The sequence below is a fragment of the Myotis lucifugus genome, unplaced genomic scaffold (genome assembly GCF_000147115.1).
Source record: "Myotis lucifugus unplaced genomic scaffold, Myoluc2.0 scaffold_164, whole genome shotgun sequence".
NCBI lineage: Eukaryota > Metazoa > Chordata > Mammalia > Chiroptera > Vespertilionidae > Myotis > Myotis lucifugus.
The window spans coordinates 1,443,535-1,463,760 of NW_005871212.1; the positions used below are offsets into that span (position 1 = coordinate 1,443,535).

Here is a 20,226-nt window from a genome sequence, read left to right on the forward strand (position 1 = left end):
TTCTAAAGGGAAAAACCCCATAGATTCCCACAGTAAATTCCTCAAGAGGCAGTAAGTGGTAGGAAACAACCTCCCATAGTAACAGTATTACTGGTACTAGTCATTGTACTAGTGGGTCTGGGAGCAGGGTAGAAAGGGGGGAACAGATTTGTTTGATCTTGAGCTTCACTGGAATGGTAACTGTGCCTTAGCAAACTGACAGTAATGAAAGTAAGCACTAATACTACTAATACCCAGACTAACACTACTAACCCATCCTGAAATTCATTATGGACAAATAAAACTCAGAAATAAGTATCATTAGCTCAAGAGAGAATAGAGCTGAGACAGCAAAGAACCAATAAGGATGTTACAGGAACAGTAGATATTTTAATAAATTCAACAATTAGCAATGTTTGTGAGCTCGAAGGGATACTATAGCCACAGGATAAATTAAGGCTTCTATAAAAAGGTAGAACTAAAAAAATGAAGTTCTTAGAAATTAAAAATAAGTTAGCTTAAAAAATTATTTTTATTTTTTTCCTTGTCTTTTTATTTTCGGTATTAAGTTATTACATATGTGTTCTTATCCCCCTAAGCTAAAAAATTTTAATAAAAGATGGCACACTGGCAACATGATTCTACATCAAGCATGTCAAACTCACAGCCCATGGGCCGCATGCGGCCCATAATGAGTATTTTTGTGGCCCAGCCAATATAACAATATGTAAGAAACGTTTTAATAAAAATTTCATGACTTAATTTTTACAATATCCTGTTATACATAATTATTAATAACAAACTACAATGTTCGCTAATGACTGATTACTATAATCGTGTTGCATTCATTTCCCTTACACGCAGATGCACCTTTTCTCTCCACTAATAGTAGCAGTGAATATTTTAGCAGCCAATTACCACATCATTAGTCTTGGACGTACTTGTTTGGCTTGCACAACAGGAAATATTTCGCTTTTGGAGAACAAGAAAAATAGATTTGTGTAACGCTTATTAATTTGTGTAGTTATTCAGTGTCTGGTAAGCTAATGTTCAAGAAAAAATATTAACTTTTATTAAAATGTCCTATTATTTTTAACGATTACTCATTTATGTCAGCCCTTCGTATTCAGCATGTCTCCATTGAAATAAACCTACATTTCTATTAAAATTGAAGCTTTTGTTTTTTTTTTTCGGCCCACATAAACTTAAACCTTGTTTATTTGGCCCGTAGCCTTTGAGTTTGACATGCTTGTTCTACATTCCTTCACCCTGAAATTTCATGAAAACAATAAGATATTTAAATACTACATCAATAATGGCACTAAAGCTCTGCCTGGCATGTCTCAGTGGTTAGAACATCGGCCCAAACACGGAAGCTCACGGGTTTGAGCTCCTTAGGACTCAAGCAGGAGGTAACCAGTGGATGTTTCTCTCCACTCTCCTACTCCCAACCGGCCGCCACCTTCTACTCTCTCTGAAAAGCAATGGAAAAAATATGCTCAGGTGAGGATATTTTTACAACAACAAACCAGGGCTAATGGCACTGAAATACCATCACAGACTAGGGTTTGTTTTTTTAAATAGAAATTCCTAAAAGTAAATTGACCCTTCTATAAAAGGAGAAACTACATTGCAAGAAATATTAGCCACAATATGTTTAAGGAGATTTTTAATTGCCCAGCTGGTAGGAAATCAAAGCACCTCAGACACACAAACTCAATACAGAATGAAAACAAGAATCCACAGGGGATATCCAAGTGTCTTACTCTTGAGATACAGCTAAGAAGACACATAAAAGAAGGACATGCAAGGGGAGAAGAGTAAAGAAGAGAAGGATAGCTTCCCCACAAAAATTACAAGAAAAATTATTTTGATCTTGGTGTGTCAAAGAGGGAGGAAACTTCCTTTATAAAATTACAATAATATAGGGCTCATGCAGATTTGCTGTCTGAATATGTATGTGAATTGAAAAACTAAAAAGTTTTAAAATGGCCCTGGATTGGTCAGACCCTAGGCACCCAGAAATAAGTAAACACAAATCCTCTGAAGAAATGTATCTTTAAGGGGTCCTTAAAGAATTATCAAAGAGAGTTTTAACAAATACTAAGTCAGTTAAAAAAACAAATTATACACCAAACAATATTCCTGTACTATAAGAGATATCTGGCAGACGGAACACTATGTAAAAACACTATGATTGTCTAACCAGGGGTGGGCAAACTTTTTGACTCGAGGGCCACAATGGGTTCTTAAACTGGACCGGAGGGCCGGAACAAAAGCATGGATGGAGTGTTTGTGTGAACTAATATAAATTCAAAGTAAACATCATTACATAAAAGGGTACGGTCTTTTTTTTTTTTTTAGTTTTATTCATTTCAAACGGGCCGGATCCGGCCTGTGGGCCGTAGTTTGCCCACGGCTGGAACCACTACGCTGAACACATGAAACCAATATAATATAAAATGTAAACCGTAATTTGAAAAAAAACAAAACGGGACTATATAACAACCAAACAAAATTAAAAACCCATAAAGGACTCAGCACTCACAAGGTATCTGGAACAATTATTTTTCCACTGCTTTAAACCAGTTTTATTGATTTTTTTTAAAAATGTCAGTTTAATGTGTTTTTTTATAAATTGTTTTTTCCCTGCAAATATATATTACTTTACAAAGAGAGTGAATAAAAAACAAATAGAAATACTCACTGTTCTACACTGGTCTATTTTTCCTGATAAAATCTTCAATCCTTCCAATACTATTAACCCAGCAATCACCGCATTAGTAGTCGCGATAGCAGGAATAATGTTCCCTGCCATTGCTAAAAGACATTAAAAATTAAAAAGAAAGATGAATATGCTTAACTATTAAAAAAGAAAAGAATAACTTAGTATTTTAGATGTTACAACTGAAGTACAACTTACATTTTATATCAAATCTGCTCTTCATATTCATACTGAAAATATGCATCCTGAGATTTGCAGCAGAGGTGACAAAATCCATTGCAGATGGATCATCCTGCCAATAATTTAAATAATTTAACAAGTCTCCCCACAATTTTACTAATTTGATTAGTATTACTTTCAGAACAGTACTTTCACATGTTTATAACATTGCAGTCAGTCAACTAGAACATGAGATGGCCTTGCGGGAAATAAAGCCTTACGGTAGCGTGGACATTAGATGAGTAGGGGGCAGGGTCTCATCATCAGCTCTTCTGACCCAGGAATGTAATCTGACAAGAATGTCATGAGCCACCAGGCTCCTAGGAACTTGGAAACCAATTCCATTAATGACAATGGCAATCTTTTCCTGGGTCCATCAGTCAGTACAGGCATACCTCGGATATTACAGGTTCCATTCCAGACCACAGCAATAAAGTGAGTATCCTAATAAAGCGAGTCATAAACTTTTTGCTGGTGGAGGTAGGTTCTTGCCTTCCATTTGTTAAAAACACAACATCCGCCCTGGCTGGTGTGGCTCAGTTGATGGAGTGTCATTCTGTGCCCCAGAAGGTCATTGGTTCGATTCCCAGTCAGGGCACATACGGGAGGCAACCTATTGATGCATATCTCTAAAATCAATGTTCCTCTCTCCTTTCTTCCCTCTCCAAATTCAACTTAAAAAAAAAAAGAGAACACAGCATCCGTGAAACGCAACAAAGCAAAGTACAATAACATGAGGTATGCCTGTAATAAGAAGGTTGTTTGACAAAAGATTTCAGGCAGCCGAAACCGGTTTGGCTCAGTGGATAGAGCGTCGGCCTGCGGACTGAAGGGTCCCGGGTTCGATTCCGGTCAAGGGCAGGTACCTGGGTTGTGGGCACATCCCTAGTAGGAGATGTGCAGGAGGCGGCTGATCGATGTTTCTCTCTCATCGATGTTTCTAACTCTCTATCTCTCTCCCTTCCTCTCTGTAAAAAATCAATAAAATATATTAAAAAAAAAAAAAAGATTTCAGGCAAAGAAATGGAGGCTTTAAAAAACAAAACAAAACAAAAACCTGTTCAGATAAAGTCTCAGAAACACCTGGACAACTCCTTTTGGCTTTCCTTCTCCTTCATGTATACACCACTCTCCTACATTTGCTATTTCTTTTCAGAAATGGCAAAACAATAAAACTTTTTCCCTGACAATTTATATTCTTCCTGAAACTATATCCTAGTCTCTAGAATTAGATTTTAGTAAGGTTTCCTGCATTCCTGAGAAGATTCTATTCTACCCTATAATTCAGAAGCACCAAAGAAAGGAAAAGTATTGACAGGATGTCAGTCCTTTATATATTTACTAGAGGCCCGGTGCACAAAATTCATGTGGGGGTGGGGAGGAGTGTCCCTCAGCCCAGCCTGCACCCTCTCCAATCTGGGACATCCCTCTCACAATCCGGGACTGCTGGCTCCTAACCACTTGCCGGCCTGATTGCCCCTAACCACTTCTGCCTGCCAGCCTGATTGATGCCTAACTGCTCCCTGCTGGCCTGGTTGCCCCCAACTGCCCTCCCCCACCAGCCTGGTCACCCCTAACTACCCTCCCCTGCCAGCCATCTTGTGATGACATCGCACATGATGCCACCTAGGCTTTTATTATATAGGATTGGCTGGCTGTATAACTTCAAGGCAAATAAACTTCCCTGAATCAAAATTCCTTAATCTGTTAAATAAAAAAATTAAATACTTCGGAACGTTGTAGTTGAAATTAGGTTGTTCCTAATCCTGAGAATTACATTGAAATATTCAACAGTATCCAACACAGTGTCTATCAATTACTTCCCTAGGCAATTAGCTTATTACACCCCTTAGGTATTGATTTTACTCAGAGGGTAACAATTCCCACTTCCAAGGTTTCGTTAACCAGCCCGTGTACAGATGAAAACCTCCCAAATCCCTGTTGTAACAATAACAATGAAAATATTTTTAAAACATAGTTACTCCTAACATCACATGTACCTAAAAGACTGAATCCCAAAAAATCTAAATTCACCATCTTCACTTTAGATGCCTGATTCAACCACAATTCCAGAATTTGCAGAGTTATCATATTGTTTGCCATCACAGGAACATATAAACTTTGTATCAGATATATCACTTATAGCCTTGGAAAATATTGACTGCAATTAGAAATAAGTAAAACTCATTAAACCTCAAAATACGACATCTAGCTCTGGCTGGTGTGGCTCAGTTGGTTGGGCATCGTCCAGCACACTGAAAAGTTGCTGGTTCAATTCTGGTCAAGGCACATGCCTGGGTTGGGGGGCTTGATCCCCAGTAGGGGGTATGCAGGAGGCAGCCAATCAATATTACGCTCTCACATTTCCCCTCTCTCTTCCTTCCTCTCTAAAAATCAATAAAGCCCTGACCAGTTAGGCTCAGTGGATAGAGTGTTGGCCTGCGGACTGAGGGGTCCCAGGTTCGATTCTGGTCGGGGGCATGTACCTTGGTTGCGGGCACATCCCCAGGAGGGGGTGTGCAGGAGGCAGCTGATGGATGTTTCTAGCTCTCTATCCCTCTCCCTTCCTCTCTGTAAAAAATCAAAAAAATATATTAAAAAATAAAAAAAATAAAAATCTTTTAAAAACATACTTCTATATGTAAAAGAAATATGACATCTAATTGCAAAATACTATTATATATTAATTTGTAAGGATAATTACATGTCATTTTTGTATTGAGGGGTCTTAGACTTCTAAAACAGTTATTACTATTGCAACAGAAAGGCAATTTTATTTTCTTTCACAGTCAAACTGGCCCAAATCTGTTGTCTCCAAAAGGATTTTGACTTCTATTAAATCTATACCACACAGGAAGCTTTCTTAAGTCTGTAAGACATTTTACTCCAATACATTCACAATATTTCTCTTATCAACATAATATAAAACATGAACACATTAGAATCTAAATGAGGTTTTATGATATTGCCTGAATTCATGTATAGAAAATTCATAGTTTAATGTAAAAATTAAAGATAAAAACATGCAAAAAAATCAACACTATGCCCTATGTGGCAGAATAAACGATATTCAAAAATGACAGCTTCTGACTATAGTTCAAGAACTAAAATATACACCTGATATTTCAAAACGAACCTTGTCCCAAATGAGCTCAGCTCCATCCCCCTTTTCTGCTAAATGAACTCTCAAAGTCTCAATGCTCTTTGAAAAAAGACGTGCATAGCTCTTTACATCTAGAACTTGCTGGTCTTTCAGACCTAACTGGGGTTCATTTTGTTGATCTGCTGCATTGATTTCCTCTCCTAAGGGGAAAAAAAAATATTAGAAATTTCACTATTAAACATCATTCCTCTACTGTTTAACAATTCAATGCCTGACCAATAAGAAAATAAGTAATATGAAACAAATCCTACTGAAGTAATTATCACTATGATACAAATATGTATACAAGAAAATTGCTAATATTGAGATGGGAAAGGTGCAAGACTGTTTCAGAACCTCAAAGGGTTACTGGGGGATTTAAGGATATAATATAGATAAAGGTGATGAGCATTATGCCCAGCACATAGTAAGCACTCAATAAATGCAAACTCTTAGAGCCATACTTAAATTGGCCTGTAAATTCAAGTATCCATTACTATAGAAAACTGCTCCAAACTGACATCCCTAATCTCCTGGGACCGTTTAAGATCCAATGTGCTGACCATTGCTGTGCATACATCAATTGCAATACAATTCAGATAAAGCAGAGAGACTGTGTGTTGAAGGGGAGTGGGATAAGGAAGTTGTCACTACTGGAATAGCTTTACTCACATTTAGAATTATAAATGTTTCTAACTTAAAATCTTAAAGAAATAATCACACAAAGGTACAAAGATGTATGTACATATATACTCATCACAACATTGTGTTTCAGGGAAAATGAAGCAATTAAATGTTAACTGATAAAGGACTAGTTAAATATTGTTTACTAATAAGAGTAAGTCATGCCCTAACTGGTTTGGCTCAGTGAATAGAGCAGGGGTCCTCAAACTTTTTAAACAGGGGGCCAGTTCACTGTCCCTCAGACCATTGGAGGGCTGGACTATAGTTTAAAAAAAAAACTATGAACAAATTCCTATGCACACTGCACATATCTTATTTTGAAGTAAAAAAACAAAATGGGAACAAATACAATATTTGTATTTGCATGTGGCCCGCGGGCCGTAGTTTGAGGACCCCTGGGATAGAGCGTCAGCCTGTGGACTGAAGGGTCCCAGGTTCGATTCCAGTCAAAGGCATGTACCTTAGTTGTGGGCACATCCCCAGCGGGAGGTGTGCAGGAGGCAGCTGATCAATGTTTCTAACTCTTTCCCTCTCCCTTTGTCTCTGTAAAAAATCAATAAAATATATATTTTTTAAAAAAGAGTAAGTCAAAACATATGAATTTATATGCCTCTATTATGTAAAGTGCACACATAACTGCTTGTGCCTAAATGCTTAGATCTGATTCCCAGACATTCCCTAAAACATAGCGACTATTTCTCTAGGTGATAAGATTTCCAGTGATTTTCCCTTTTTCATACTTTTCTGAATTGTTTGAACTTCTTACCATGAACCATTTTCAAGAAACAACAGGGCTAAAGACTGAGGGAATTTCCAATTTAGATATTCCAAATACTAAAATGTATCCTTTACCTTGACTCTGTACTTCAGCCCAGTCCAATGGAACCGGAGGTTTCCTTTTCCGCCATAGTTTGTCCATTGTCAACAGATACCTGATATCATCTTTAAAAAGCTTTAAAATAAACAAACAGACAAACTCCATGAACCCTACAGTCCCTTTGCTAATAAAAGTCAGCAAAACTTCACTGGTGATTTATTATCAATATTATACTGTAATATCTTCTGATTTAAAGACATGCTGTATACCAGTAAAATGGCAATGTTTTTTAAATTTTTATTTATTGACTTGAGAGAGAGAGAGAAACATAGAGTTGTTGTTCCACTTCTTCATGTATTCACTGGTTGATTCTTGTATATGCCCTGACCGGGATCGAACCCACAACACTGTGGCATATAGGGACGACACTCTAACCAATTAAGCAACCTGACCAGGGCCCAGGCTAACAATTTTTATAAAAAAGCTCAAGTCTTTTGTAAAAGAAAATTTGACACAGAGCTCCTACATCTGAGACATTAAAAGGAGAGGTGCTCTGCCCAGCCAGTGTGGCTCAGTTGGTTGGGCGTCATCCGTGCACCAAAAGGTCACCAGCTAATTCCTGGTCAGGGCACATGCCTGGGTTACAGGCTCAATCCCCAGTGTGGTGTGCAGTAGGACACCAATCAATGACTCTCTCTCATCAATGTTTCTCTCTCTCTTCTATAAAAACATACATACATTTTTATATATATATGTTTTAAAGAAGCAGAGATGCTCTGAGGAAAGCAGAGTAAGGGAATTCCTAGTTATGAAGACTGACCCTGCCCTCCCAATCACCTCCCTAAAAGCTCCCCTAAGGCTTCAAAGATCGTCCAAAGCACAATACCAATCAAGGGATTAAATAAATATACACCAACTCCCTAAGAATTGAACACAATTATTGAGCCTAGAGATCCCAGTTAGCAGTATCTCCAAATCTGTGGGTACATACCAATAAAGCATACATATTCTAAATTTCTTAACCATCTGTAACATCTCTGAAATGTGTCCCCCCCCAAATAAACAAACAAAAATTACTATTTCAAAAACATAAACATTACTACATGTAGACTGAAAGACTATCACATAAATCACACTATCCTATGTGGTAGAATTTCAAATGATTTTATCTTATCCTTAGTTGCATTTTCTATTCCTGATTTACTGAATGTATTTATTATATTTATCTCTAGGAATTTAGATTTGGCTTAACAAAAAAAGTTAAAGTTAGAACTATACTATATTCTATCAAATCTACTCAATTCAATCAATATTTATTAAGCATCTTTAATCTTTGGAAAACCAGCCATATATACATATAATTAGAATATAGTGTGAAAATCAAATAGCTTGGAGTATTAGCAGGAATTTTGTTGTATCAATCTGAGAAATGAGGCAAGAATTCAAGGAGAAGGTAACATCTGAAATGGGGACACAGGAAAGGAATGTGAAGTCCGATATGGTATGAGTCGCAAATGTGGCTGGAGACATTATGTAGAGGACCTTCAGCACTTGACTGAAAAGTCTTCCAGGCAATGGGAAATTAGCATTGTTTCCCAAGCACAAGCTCCATGTCCTTTTTTATCCAATTATTAAATGCCGAGAGTCCCTGTACAGAGGTATCTTCATACTCTTCTTTTTCTATAAACCTATGAATCCCTATACATGTCTAGTCCAAACCTCTCTACTCACCTACAAAATCTCTTATCATTTCTCCAATATTTCATAGGATTCCTATCTCCTTCTCTATGCTCCAACCCCTACACACCTGCTTTCTACCACACCTACCTCAGAGAATGGTACCTCTGTTCATCCTGCTGCCCAGCAGGAAACCAGGTATTGATTCTTATTGATTCTTCACCTCATATGTCCTAAATACTCCAGGTCTATTTTTCCTCCACTCTCCACTAAGAATAGAGAGTAGAAGAGGTTGCCCTTCAGACTACTTTGGTGCTGCACAATTCCAGAAGTACTGTCCCATATTGCTCACAACAGGAACATCAGGTGCTATAGTGGTGCACTGCGTACCCTATATATCCTTATAGTGACACTATAGACTATCTTCTAATGGATTCCCACTGTCTTCATATAACCTAGAAAGCCCTGCCTGATCCAGCCTCAGCTTACCTTTCCAATCCTCTTTCCACTCTCCCCTTTAGTGGAAATGATTTCAGTACTGTAACCTGAGACTTTCTTTATATTTGTTGCACTCATCTCCACCCTTACTCTTTAAAATCTTAGTTCACCCTAAGAAATGTCACTTCCTCTGGAAAGCTTCTTTTAAACCCTTATACTAGGAAATAATAATGTCTAATAATAAGTAGGTTAAGTCTAATTATTAAAGGATTCCAATGCAAATTAACTTAATGTCTTAACATTGAACTGAAATTACTTGTTCAATGTTTGACTTCCCCTCTAGACTTTGAGTTCCCTATAAAGAGCAGGGACCCTATTTTCTGTTTTGTTCCACACTAAATCTCCTGTACTTTTAAAGTGGTGTCTGACACACAGCAGATGCTTAAAGTTACCTGTTGAATAAAAGAATGGAAATGTATGTCAAATTATTCTGGCATTCAACTGTTGCTCAGATTGGAATGGAAATAGGTATATAGATACCAGTTTGGAAAATACTGTCACTATCCATATCACAGTTAAGTGCATTTTAATTATAATCAAAATAAAACCCCCCCCCCCGCCCCCCACCAAGGAAAAGGCAATAGTGAGGAAATAAATGCAATAGGTTTAAGAAAGTCAACCTGTGACATCTGTGGACAGTAAGCAAAGAGATGAAATGCAAGCTGGATGAAGCAGTAGGCCATTTGCTTTTAGGACAGTAAGACCTGTACATGTTAGAAACCAGACAGCAGGAGCCAGGAGAGATTTAAGATGCAGGGCAGAGAGAAAATACTGTTTGAAAAATAAGGTACAAGGGGAAGGGAAAACAGAAGGTAGAAGAGTTAGCCTTAACTCAGAGAATTTTCTCAAACAGAAAAAAGAGTTTGCAGTGAAGTGGGATATTCTCTTAACAGGTAAATTATGTGCAATGGCATCAAACCTGTTAACGTATCTTTAAAGTCATCTGCTTAGTGAGGGAAGGAAGAATATTAGGCAGTTTAAGAAGAGCTGAGAAAGTTCCAAGTATCTGTTAGATAAACTTACTAAGGAGCAAAGTAGAAGAAATAAAAAGACTTTAAAACACAGATTTGAGGGCCTAAACTATAATTAAGTAGATCCAATTAAAACAAACTTGAGTATTCTTCTAGAAATATTCAGCAGACAAATAATATATACTAATGAAAAGGGATTCAGCCAAGAATAAGAGGCTTTGGGATTCAAAAACAATTCAGAACATGTCAAACTGCCAATAGAAAATTTAAGCAGGAAAGGTGTATAAGACGAGAAACAGCAGGAACCAAAGACTAATTATAAGGAAAACAAACTTTCAGTGAAAGTGAGAGAAGGGAAGACAACCAAGAGTGTATAAGCCTCTATATTTTACCTCCTATACAGACACTACACTAATTTAGTGATGCCAAAATTTCATAACCTCTTATTCTTGACTATATCAATAAATTTATTGACAGTATTAGGCATAAAAAGCTTAATTCAACGTCACATACTATTTTTAAAACAAACAGAATCCATAATCATAAAGTAAACCTAACCTTGGTAAAAAGTTTAACTGGATCATATCCAGTTGATTTAGCCCATTCCTTTGTGGAAATACGCTTAATGTCACCATCTTCATTTGATGCTCTGACTCTGGCTTCAGCTTCCATTGGTTCCCCTACAAAACAAACACCACTTTTATTTTCAACTGTAATAAATATAGAAGTAAGCTCTCATCTACCTTGGGGGTGGGGGGATGTCACTTTTGGCCGTTACCTGCACATGACACATTTTTAGTTCAAGGAGAAAGAAAAATAACATGTACATCCGTATTTTTATTTTACCTGAGATTCTGAAGGCCACATGTAGAGAGAGCAGTTCAATGTATAACCTATAATTAGATCTGGTAACAACTCCCAGCTCTTTTACTAGGTTTGTGCAATTTCTCTGCACCCTGTTCTCACCAGTAAAGAGACTGCCCAGTGTTTTAAAGATGAAGTAATACATCTTAAACATATATTATCTAGCACATAACTGCATTCTCCCTCCTAAAACTATCAATATTAAATTAGCAAAATAAAGGTGCTCACTAATAAGAAAAGATATCATCAAGCGTTTACTCACAGGAAGCTTCAGGGTCAGCTCTGTCAGGAGATACTTCTTGATCAGCATCTTCTTCCCCAAACAGCTGGCTATAATTTGAAAGTAGTAAATATTTATGTGCAACAAAATAGTCTGAACAAATGTTTACCTTTCCAATTTTCTTCACAAACAGCTAATTTACTTTTTTTCCTCTAAAAAATATTTTTATTGTTTTCAGAGGAAGGGAAAGAAAGAGATAGAAGCAGTAATGAGAATCATCGACCGGCTACCTCCTGCACATTCCCTACTGGGGATCGAGCCTACAACCCAGGCATGTGCCCTTGACCGGAATTGAATCCGGACCCTTCAATCTGCAGGCCGACGCTCTATCCACTGAACCAAACCAGCTAGGGCACAAACAGCTAATTCAGAATAACCCAAATCTTTAGTAAGGATGAAGAATAATTGATAAATACTATGTAAAGTAAAAATATTAATCTATTGACAGCTTACATCCTAATTTCAACTCCAACACAAGCAAAGCCAAATTTTAACACATTGTATGCGGGTAGTTTTTATCGCACGCTAACAGGTGGCGCGTGGCGCGGGCCATTTTTGCTAATTTTTTGCGCAAATGGCAACGTTCAGTAAAATTACGATAACTTTAGTTTATGTATTTATACGTTACCCACATTCTACCGCTAGTCTATAAAAAAACGTATTAACGTGTCCTGCGCTCTACTTACTACCAGTCAACGTAAAACGTATACATACATTTCCCGCATACAATGTGTTAACAGACCTATGTTCATTCCTATCAGCTAGGCTCTGCAAATTCATGTTAAAAATCTTTTATCAGGCCCTGGCCAGGCAGCTCAGTTGGTTAGAGTGTCATCCAGATATGCCGAGGTTGTAGGTTCGATCTCAGGGTACATACAAGAGTCAACCAACGAATGCATAAATAAGTGGAACAACAAATCAATATCTCTCTCTAAAAAAAAATCAATTAAAAATTTTTGATCAAGAGACAGGTGAGGAACTTTTACATTCCAAGTTGGCCACAATAATGTTTGTGAAGTATATCTACAACTAGTGTTCAACAAACATCACACACCGCTATGTGCCAGGTGCTGCTCTAGGTGCAGGAAATGCAGCAGTGAATACAACATTTTTTTAATGGTACTATGCATCATTACTACTGAAAAGTCTTAAGAAACTATATAAATAGTAAGCTTCAATTCTCTTTTGTTAATTATCCTAAAAACTATTTAATTTGCCCTAACCGGTTTGGCTCAGTGGATAGAGCGTCAGCCTGCAGACTGAAAGGTCCCGGATTCGATTCCAGTCAAGGGCAAATTAAACCTTGGTTGGGGGCACATCCCCAGTGGGAGGTGTGCAGGAGGCAGCTGATCGATGTTTCTCTCCCATCGATGTTTCTAACTCTCTAACCCTCTCCCTCTCTGTAAAATAAAAATCAATATATATTTTTTAAAAAACTGTTTAATTTATAACACTTACAGGAATACTAGAGGCCCACGCACGAAATCGTGTGGGTAGGGTCCCTAGGGCCTAGCCTCCTGCGATCAGGGCCATCTTCTGCCCGTTTGCCAGTCCCCAGCTCATCCCCGGCTGCTCAGGGCCGGCGACTTCACCTCCATGCGTGTGTGCCGGACCAGCCGCTGATGGAACACGCTGCCGCTCACGCAGGCGCCACCACCACCATCACTGCTGCCGCCGGGGTTTGAGACACTGACGGAAGCTGTGGGGCGCGCCTGAGATCTACCCACCCTGGCGTGAGGGGCCAGCCCCACACACGCACATGGAGATGAAGTCCCCATGGAGATGAAGTCCCCGGTGCCTGCTTTCCCGCAGGCCTGAGCCCGAGCAGCCAGGGATGAGCTGGTGATACCAACGGCCTGACAGCCAGCCTGGTCCTTCCGCCACCCACCCTGATGCCCCGTTCACCATCGCTGATCCATCAGAGCCTGGGGGCAGGGACCAAGAGGTCAGCTGTTCAGCCCACTCGCCAGTCCCCAGTCCCTCCCTGCGAGCAGCGTGGGGGGAGGGACCAAGAGGTGCTCAATGCACCTCATGGTGACCGGTCGTTTGGTTGTCACTGGCACTGGCTTCTTATATATATAGTTCCCCAAGTTTTCCTCAAGCACATGACATAGCAAAGTTATCTTAAAGGAATCTTTGTGGTTAAAAAAAAAGTCCAGCCAGGGTGGTCCAGTGGTTGAGCGTCCATCAGGAGGTGACAGTTTTGATTCTTGGTCAGGACACATGCCTGGGTTGCAGGCTTAATCCCCAGTGAGGGCCTGCAGGAAGCAGTCCATTGAAGATTTTCTCTCTCATTATTGTTTCTATCTCTCTCTCCCTCTGCCTTCCTCTCTGAAATCAATAATTAAAAAAAAAAAAAAAAAAGCTATCATCTAAAAGCTCCTAATACACTTCACAATACCCATTTGTTTACCAAACCTTACTGTACTAATTTGCACCCCCACAATGGCATGTAAGATTTATTGATTCACTTCGTCTCCAGACTTAATATTTGCCAAACTAATAGTGTAAAACAATATCTTACTGTGATTTTATTCTTAATTTTGCAAGTTAGTCATAAGTTAAACATACAATTTCTTTATTGCCTATTTGGGTTTCCTTTCAAGTGAAAAAAATGCCTGTTCATATTACTTTGTCAGGCTGTCAATTATTTCTATAATATGCCTGTAGATTCTTTGGAGTTTTTTTATGTAGATTACTTTTTGTTTTTAGGTTGTCTTTTTATTACAGGAATATATTCTAGATCAATTTTTAGTTGCTTATATGTTACAAATATTTTCTCACATTTAATGGCTTATCATCTGTATATCATTTAATGTCTTTTGATAAGACATTTGATGAATTGGAATGTATCAATATTTTCCTTTATGGTTAACATTTTTTGTCTTGAGAAATCATTCCCTAATCCTGAGGATAAAATTTCCTCCTATATTAGAAAGATTTTTAAGTTTTGCCTTTCACAACTAAATATTTAATCTGTACTTAATTTCTATTGCTTGAGGCAGAGATTATTTTCCAACATTCATACTGAATTGCCCTATCTTTTATTTATCTCTTCTTTCATCTAGGACCTTTTCTGTAACCTCAGCTATGAGCTCTGCCTTGTCCCAATCGCCTGTTTTTTCTACCCCTGCACCAGCATCACCCTAAATTATTTTTAGCTTATATTAAATCTCGACATCTGTTAGAGGAAGTCATCTCAAGTTATTCTTCTCCAGGAATGTTTTGTTTCTTAGGCCTTATTCTTCTATATAAATTTTAAAATTAGCTGAACAAGTTCCAATAAATCTCTTATACAATTTTAACTGGAATTATATTAAATATATAGAGTAATTTGGAGACGTACTGACAATATTGGAATTTTCAATCTACAAACAGACTCCTTTTATTTGGCGTTTTTTATGTTCTAAAAGCCACTAACTTTTTTAAAAAATTTACAGAGAGGAAAGAAGGAAATATTAATGTAAAAAACGTCGATAGGTTGTCTCCTAAAAGTGCCCCAACCAAGAATCCAACTCACAACCTGACTATGTGCTCTGATCGCAATAGAACCCACCACCTTTTATTTATTTTTTTAATTGTTTTTTAGAGAGGGAGAGGGAAAGAAACATTGATGTGAGAGCACAACATTAACAGACTGTTTCCTGCACACCTCTTACTCCAATCCGGGAATTGAACCAGCAACCTTTTGATGTATGAGATGACACTTCAATGAACTGATCCACAAGTTAGAGTGTGAATAACTTTCTACATTAAGGCTTACATTAAGATTTATTCTCAATATTTTCGGAGAAACCAAGATGGCGGCATAGGTAAACACCGGAAATTGCTGCCTCACACAACCACTTCAAAAATACAACTAAAAGACAAAACGGACATCATCCAGAACCACAGGAAGGCTGGCTGAGTGGAAATTGTACAACTAGAAGGAAAGAGAAAAGCACACTGAGACTCAGAGAAGGTGCGGAGTAAGTAAAGTGCAGAGGTACGGAGGCGCGTGCGGAAAGGCCTGGCAACTGAGGACGCGGTTGTCTTTTTCAATCGGGAGGGAGTCTCAAGCTCCTGACTGCTCTGAACTCCAGTTCCGGGCGAGTCTCTAGGGACCCAGACTCATCCAGGGAGAAACTGGACAGTCTGGCATCAGTCGGAACTCAAAGGCGGCTTTCTCTCAGAGGTACTTGCAGTGATTACCACGGGACACTGACCTGGGGCCTCTTAGGGCAGGGCTGAGGATCAACCATAGCTGTTTGCTCCGAGACCTCCTGGTTCATAGGTTGATGCTCAACTACTGAGGCAGCTGATCAATGTGTATCTCTCTCATCGATGTTTCTAACTCTCTATCCCTCTCCCTTCCTCTCTGTAAAAAATCACTAAAGTATATTTTTAAAAAGAAAAGGGACATTAGATAAAAACAAAGAAAATTTAAATAAACTATGGATTCTAGTTAATAATGTATCATATTGGTTCATTGTTACACATGTATCATACTAATGTGAGATGTTAATAGTAGAGGAAATTGGGTATGAGAACTCTACTACAATCTTCTCAATTTTTCTGTAAATCTAAAACTATTCTAAAAAGTAAAGTCTACTGCCTGGATGGTGTGGCTCAGTTGGTTAGGGTGTCATCCTGTAAACCGAAAGCTCTAAGATTCAATTATCCCAGTCAGGGCACATGCCTGGGTTGCAGGTTCCATCCCTGGTCGAGTTTCTCTCTCCTTCCCTCCCCATTCCTCCATCTCTAAAATCAATTAACATATCCTTGGGTGAGAATTAAAATAAATAAATAAAATTAAAAGGTAAAATCTACTAAAAGAAGTGTTTGCCAAATAAACAAAACAGTATTTTTTGTGAAATTTCACCATTATGTGTACTTCTCTGAGTGCATTTATATTATATCTTAATCAAAAAATAAATATCACCAGTGTCTGCTATAGGTTTCTAGAAGATATCTTTTATTAAGTTGATAAAGTCTCTTTTTATTGTACTAAGAATTTTTGTAATTAAAAGGCGTATGCTAAATTTTATCAGATAACTTTCTACATCGTTTCTCTTTAATTTTTTTAATCCTCACCTGAGGATATGTTTATATTGATTTTTTCTTTTTTTTGAGAGAGAGGGAGGGAGAGAGAGAAACATCAACTGGTTGCCTCCCATATGTGCCCTGATGGGGGACCGAACCTGCAACCTAGATATGTGCCCTAAATGGAAATCAAACCTGCACCTTTTGATGTATGGGATGAGGCTCCAACTAAACTGAGCCACCCAGCAGGGTTGATTTCTCTTTAATTTTTTAATGAAGTGAATGACACAAAGATTTTTCTAGTGTTAAACCACATTTGCATTACTGGAATAAATGCAACTTGCAAGTCTAAATTTGTATGCTAATTTTTTGTATAGAATTTTTGCATCTACATTTATGAATGAGAATGTCTTGTAATTTTCCTTTTATCCCATAATGGCCTTAATTAGTTTTGATATCTAAAGCATAATATCTCCATAACCTGCACTAAGTATTTAATCTTTTAAAAAATTCTCTAAAAAAAAAAAAAAAAATTTCTCTCTCTAAAAAGAAAATAAATTTATCTCTAGCCCAGCCAGCATGGCTCAGTGGTTGAGCATCAGCCTATGAACCAGTAGGTCACAGTTCAACTCTTAGCCAGGGCACATGCTCAGGATGCGGGCTCGATCCCCAGTGTGTACAGGAGACAGCCAATCAATGATTCTCTCTTATCATTGACGTTTCTATCTCTTTCCCTCTCCCTTCCTCTCTGAAGTCAATTATATATATATATATGAATGAAAAATTTCTCTGGAAGAGTTTATATAAGATTAGAATGGCCCTTGCCAGCATTGCTCAGTGGTTAAGAGCATAGGCCTGCATACCGGAGGGTCTTAGGTTTGATGCCTGGGTTGCAGGTCCAATCCTCGCACAATCCCCCACACATACACCCATTGTGGCAAATGTTGGAGGCAACCGATTGATGTGTCTGTCACATCGATGTTTCTCTCTCTCCTCCCTCCCCTCTTCTCTCTCTAAAAAAGGAAAAAATTCAATAAAAAAAATATCTTCATTGGGCGAGAATTAACAACAAAAAATATTAGAATGAAATAGTCCTTGCACATTTAGTGAGAAAGACCTGTAAATTCAGAGATTTGGTGCATTTTCAGAATTTAAATGATTAAATTATCTTAAGACATTGGACTATTTGGGCCTTCTACTTTTTGAATCAGTTTTGTAATGTGCTTTCTTTTTAAATAAATTTATCCAGATTATTACAGTTTTATATGTACTGACATTGTCTGCTCTTATCATTTCCATTCTGTGCTCAGATTACATTCCCCATTTAATTATCTCTCCTTTTTAAGATAAAACTTGCCAATTTTCTACTTTTTGCTCATATCTCAGTTATAGCCTTCCTTCTAATTTATTCTGTGGTTCTATTCTAACATAAGTTGGATCCTTACCTCATTAATGTTCACCTTTCTCCATGTAAGTTAAGGCTATAACTTTTCTTTCAACTACCACATTCAAAGCATCCTACAGGTTTCAGATGTAGTATTTTCACTATCATTACAAACTATTTTTAACTTCCATTTCTTTTTAATCAATGAGGTTTTTATGTTTGTATATCCCCAAAATAAATAGATTTGTATTTATTTAGTTACATGTTTATCTCCAATATCACACCAAGTTCACTGCATAAAACAGGCATGCAATAAATATTGGCTGAATTTAATCCAAGAATATCACAAGGAAGCTATTAAAGTGTCCCTTCACCACATTTAAAATAACATTCAGGCCTAGCTGTGTTTGCTCAGTGAATAGAGCATAAGTCCACAGTTGGAAGGGTTCAATTCTGGCCAATGGCATGTACCTCAGTTGCAGGCCCGGGTCAGGGCACGTGCAGGAGACAACCAATGGATGTGTTTCTCTCACATCGCTGTTTCTCTCTCTGTGTCTCTCCTCCTCCCTTCCACTCTCTCTAAAAAAAATCAATGGAAAAATATCCTCAGGTGAGGATTAACTCTCCCCCCCCCCACGCCCCCGCAAAAAAAACTTCACCATGAATACAATCTCTCCAACACTTTAAATAAAAAATGACCCCATTTTCTAGCATCAGTACTAAAAATATACCCAGAAATATACATATATTCTTACTTGAACAAATACTTTGCCCAAACAATGCAATGAATAGGTTCTGAAGGTGTGTTACGAATTGTGCAGCCAGGAAAAGTTCTCTGAGTTGGTTTCGGATGACATTCATAACATTCAGTCACACCCTGCAAAGTCAGAATGTGAGAAAAACAGTTACCCCACGAGGGTAGTTTCTCAATAAGATAATATTATCATAACCATTTCATTCATTCATCTCCATTTCAACTTAATTGTATACTGTCAAGGAAATTTTAAAATATCAGTGACTACAAAACCCTTACACTTTACAGAGAAGGAATCTTCTACACTAATAAAAGAGAAACATGGTAATTAGCGTACAACCGCTACCCTTTTCATTGGTTAATCAGTGAGTATATGCAAATTAACTGTCAGCCAAGATGGCGGCCGGGAGCCAGGCACTGAAGCGAACATGAGGCTTGCTTGCTGCGGACTCCAACGTTCCCCGCCTCACTTGCTGGCCTCTGAACTGCAACTCTAAGCAACTATGTACTATGTTGCAAATAAGAAGGTAAACAAAACACCAGAAACCAGGCGGACTGAAACCCAGCCGGACCGAAACATTGTATCCATGTTTTCAGCAGCGAGGCCTCAGAGCTAAAGCTGACCCAGAATAAAAAAAAAAAAAAAAGAAAAGAAAACAAGGAGCGGTTGGGAGCTTTAGTCACTCGCCACCTGGAAAACAGCCCTCAGCCCCTCACCCAGACTGGCCAGGCACCCCAGTGGGGACCTCCACCCTGATCCAGGACACCCTTCAGGGCAAACCAGCCAGCCCCTACCCATGCACCAGGCCTCTATCCTATAGAGTAAAAGGGTAATATGCCTCCCAGCACCGGGATCAGTGGAGCTGCGAGGCTCCCGGCACCGGGATCAGCATGACAGGGGGCAGCGCCCAAACCCACGCCCCCACGGGCCCTGCTCTGTGCCTGATAGGAGGGAGCTCCCCATCCCCCTGATTGGCCCTGCTCTGTGGGTGATAGAGGGTGGCGCCCCCAACCCCCCTCCACGGGCCTTGCTCTGTGTGTGACAGGGTAGAGCCATAACCTCCCCATTGGCCCTGCCCTGAGTGTGACAGGGTGCAGCGCCCCAACCCCCTTATCCACCCTGCTCTGTGTGTGTGAGGGGACGGTGCCCCAACTCCCCTATCGGCCCTACTCTGTGAGTGACAGGGGGGAGCTCCTCAACCCCCTGAAT

At 38.7% G+C, this 20,226-nt stretch overlaps 1 protein-coding gene across 2 annotated transcripts in view; it reads right to left on the reverse strand.

Moving 5' to 3' along the window:
- The window catches only part of UBA2 (ubiquitin like modifier activating enzyme 2), a 51,438-nt gene that overhangs the window by 20,072 nt on the left and 11,140 nt on the right, over window positions 1-20,226 (reverse strand). For both annotated transcript variants that reach the window (XM_023759856.1, XM_006095968.3), the window contains 7 exons: window positions 19,018-19,139; window positions 11,839-11,906; window positions 11,271-11,392; window positions 7,602-7,701; window positions 6,060-6,226; window positions 2,903-2,996; window positions 2,687-2,799 (listed from right to left, as the gene is read on the reverse strand). In XM_023759856.1, coding sequence (XP_023615624.1) covers window positions 2,687-2,799; window positions 2,903-2,996; window positions 6,060-6,226; window positions 7,602-7,701; window positions 11,271-11,392; window positions 11,839-11,906; window positions 19,018-19,139 — 786 coding nt within the window. The remainder of the gene's footprint in view (window positions 1-2,686; window positions 2,800-2,902; window positions 2,997-6,059; window positions 6,227-7,601; window positions 7,702-11,270; window positions 11,393-11,838; window positions 11,907-19,017; window positions 19,140-20,226) is intronic.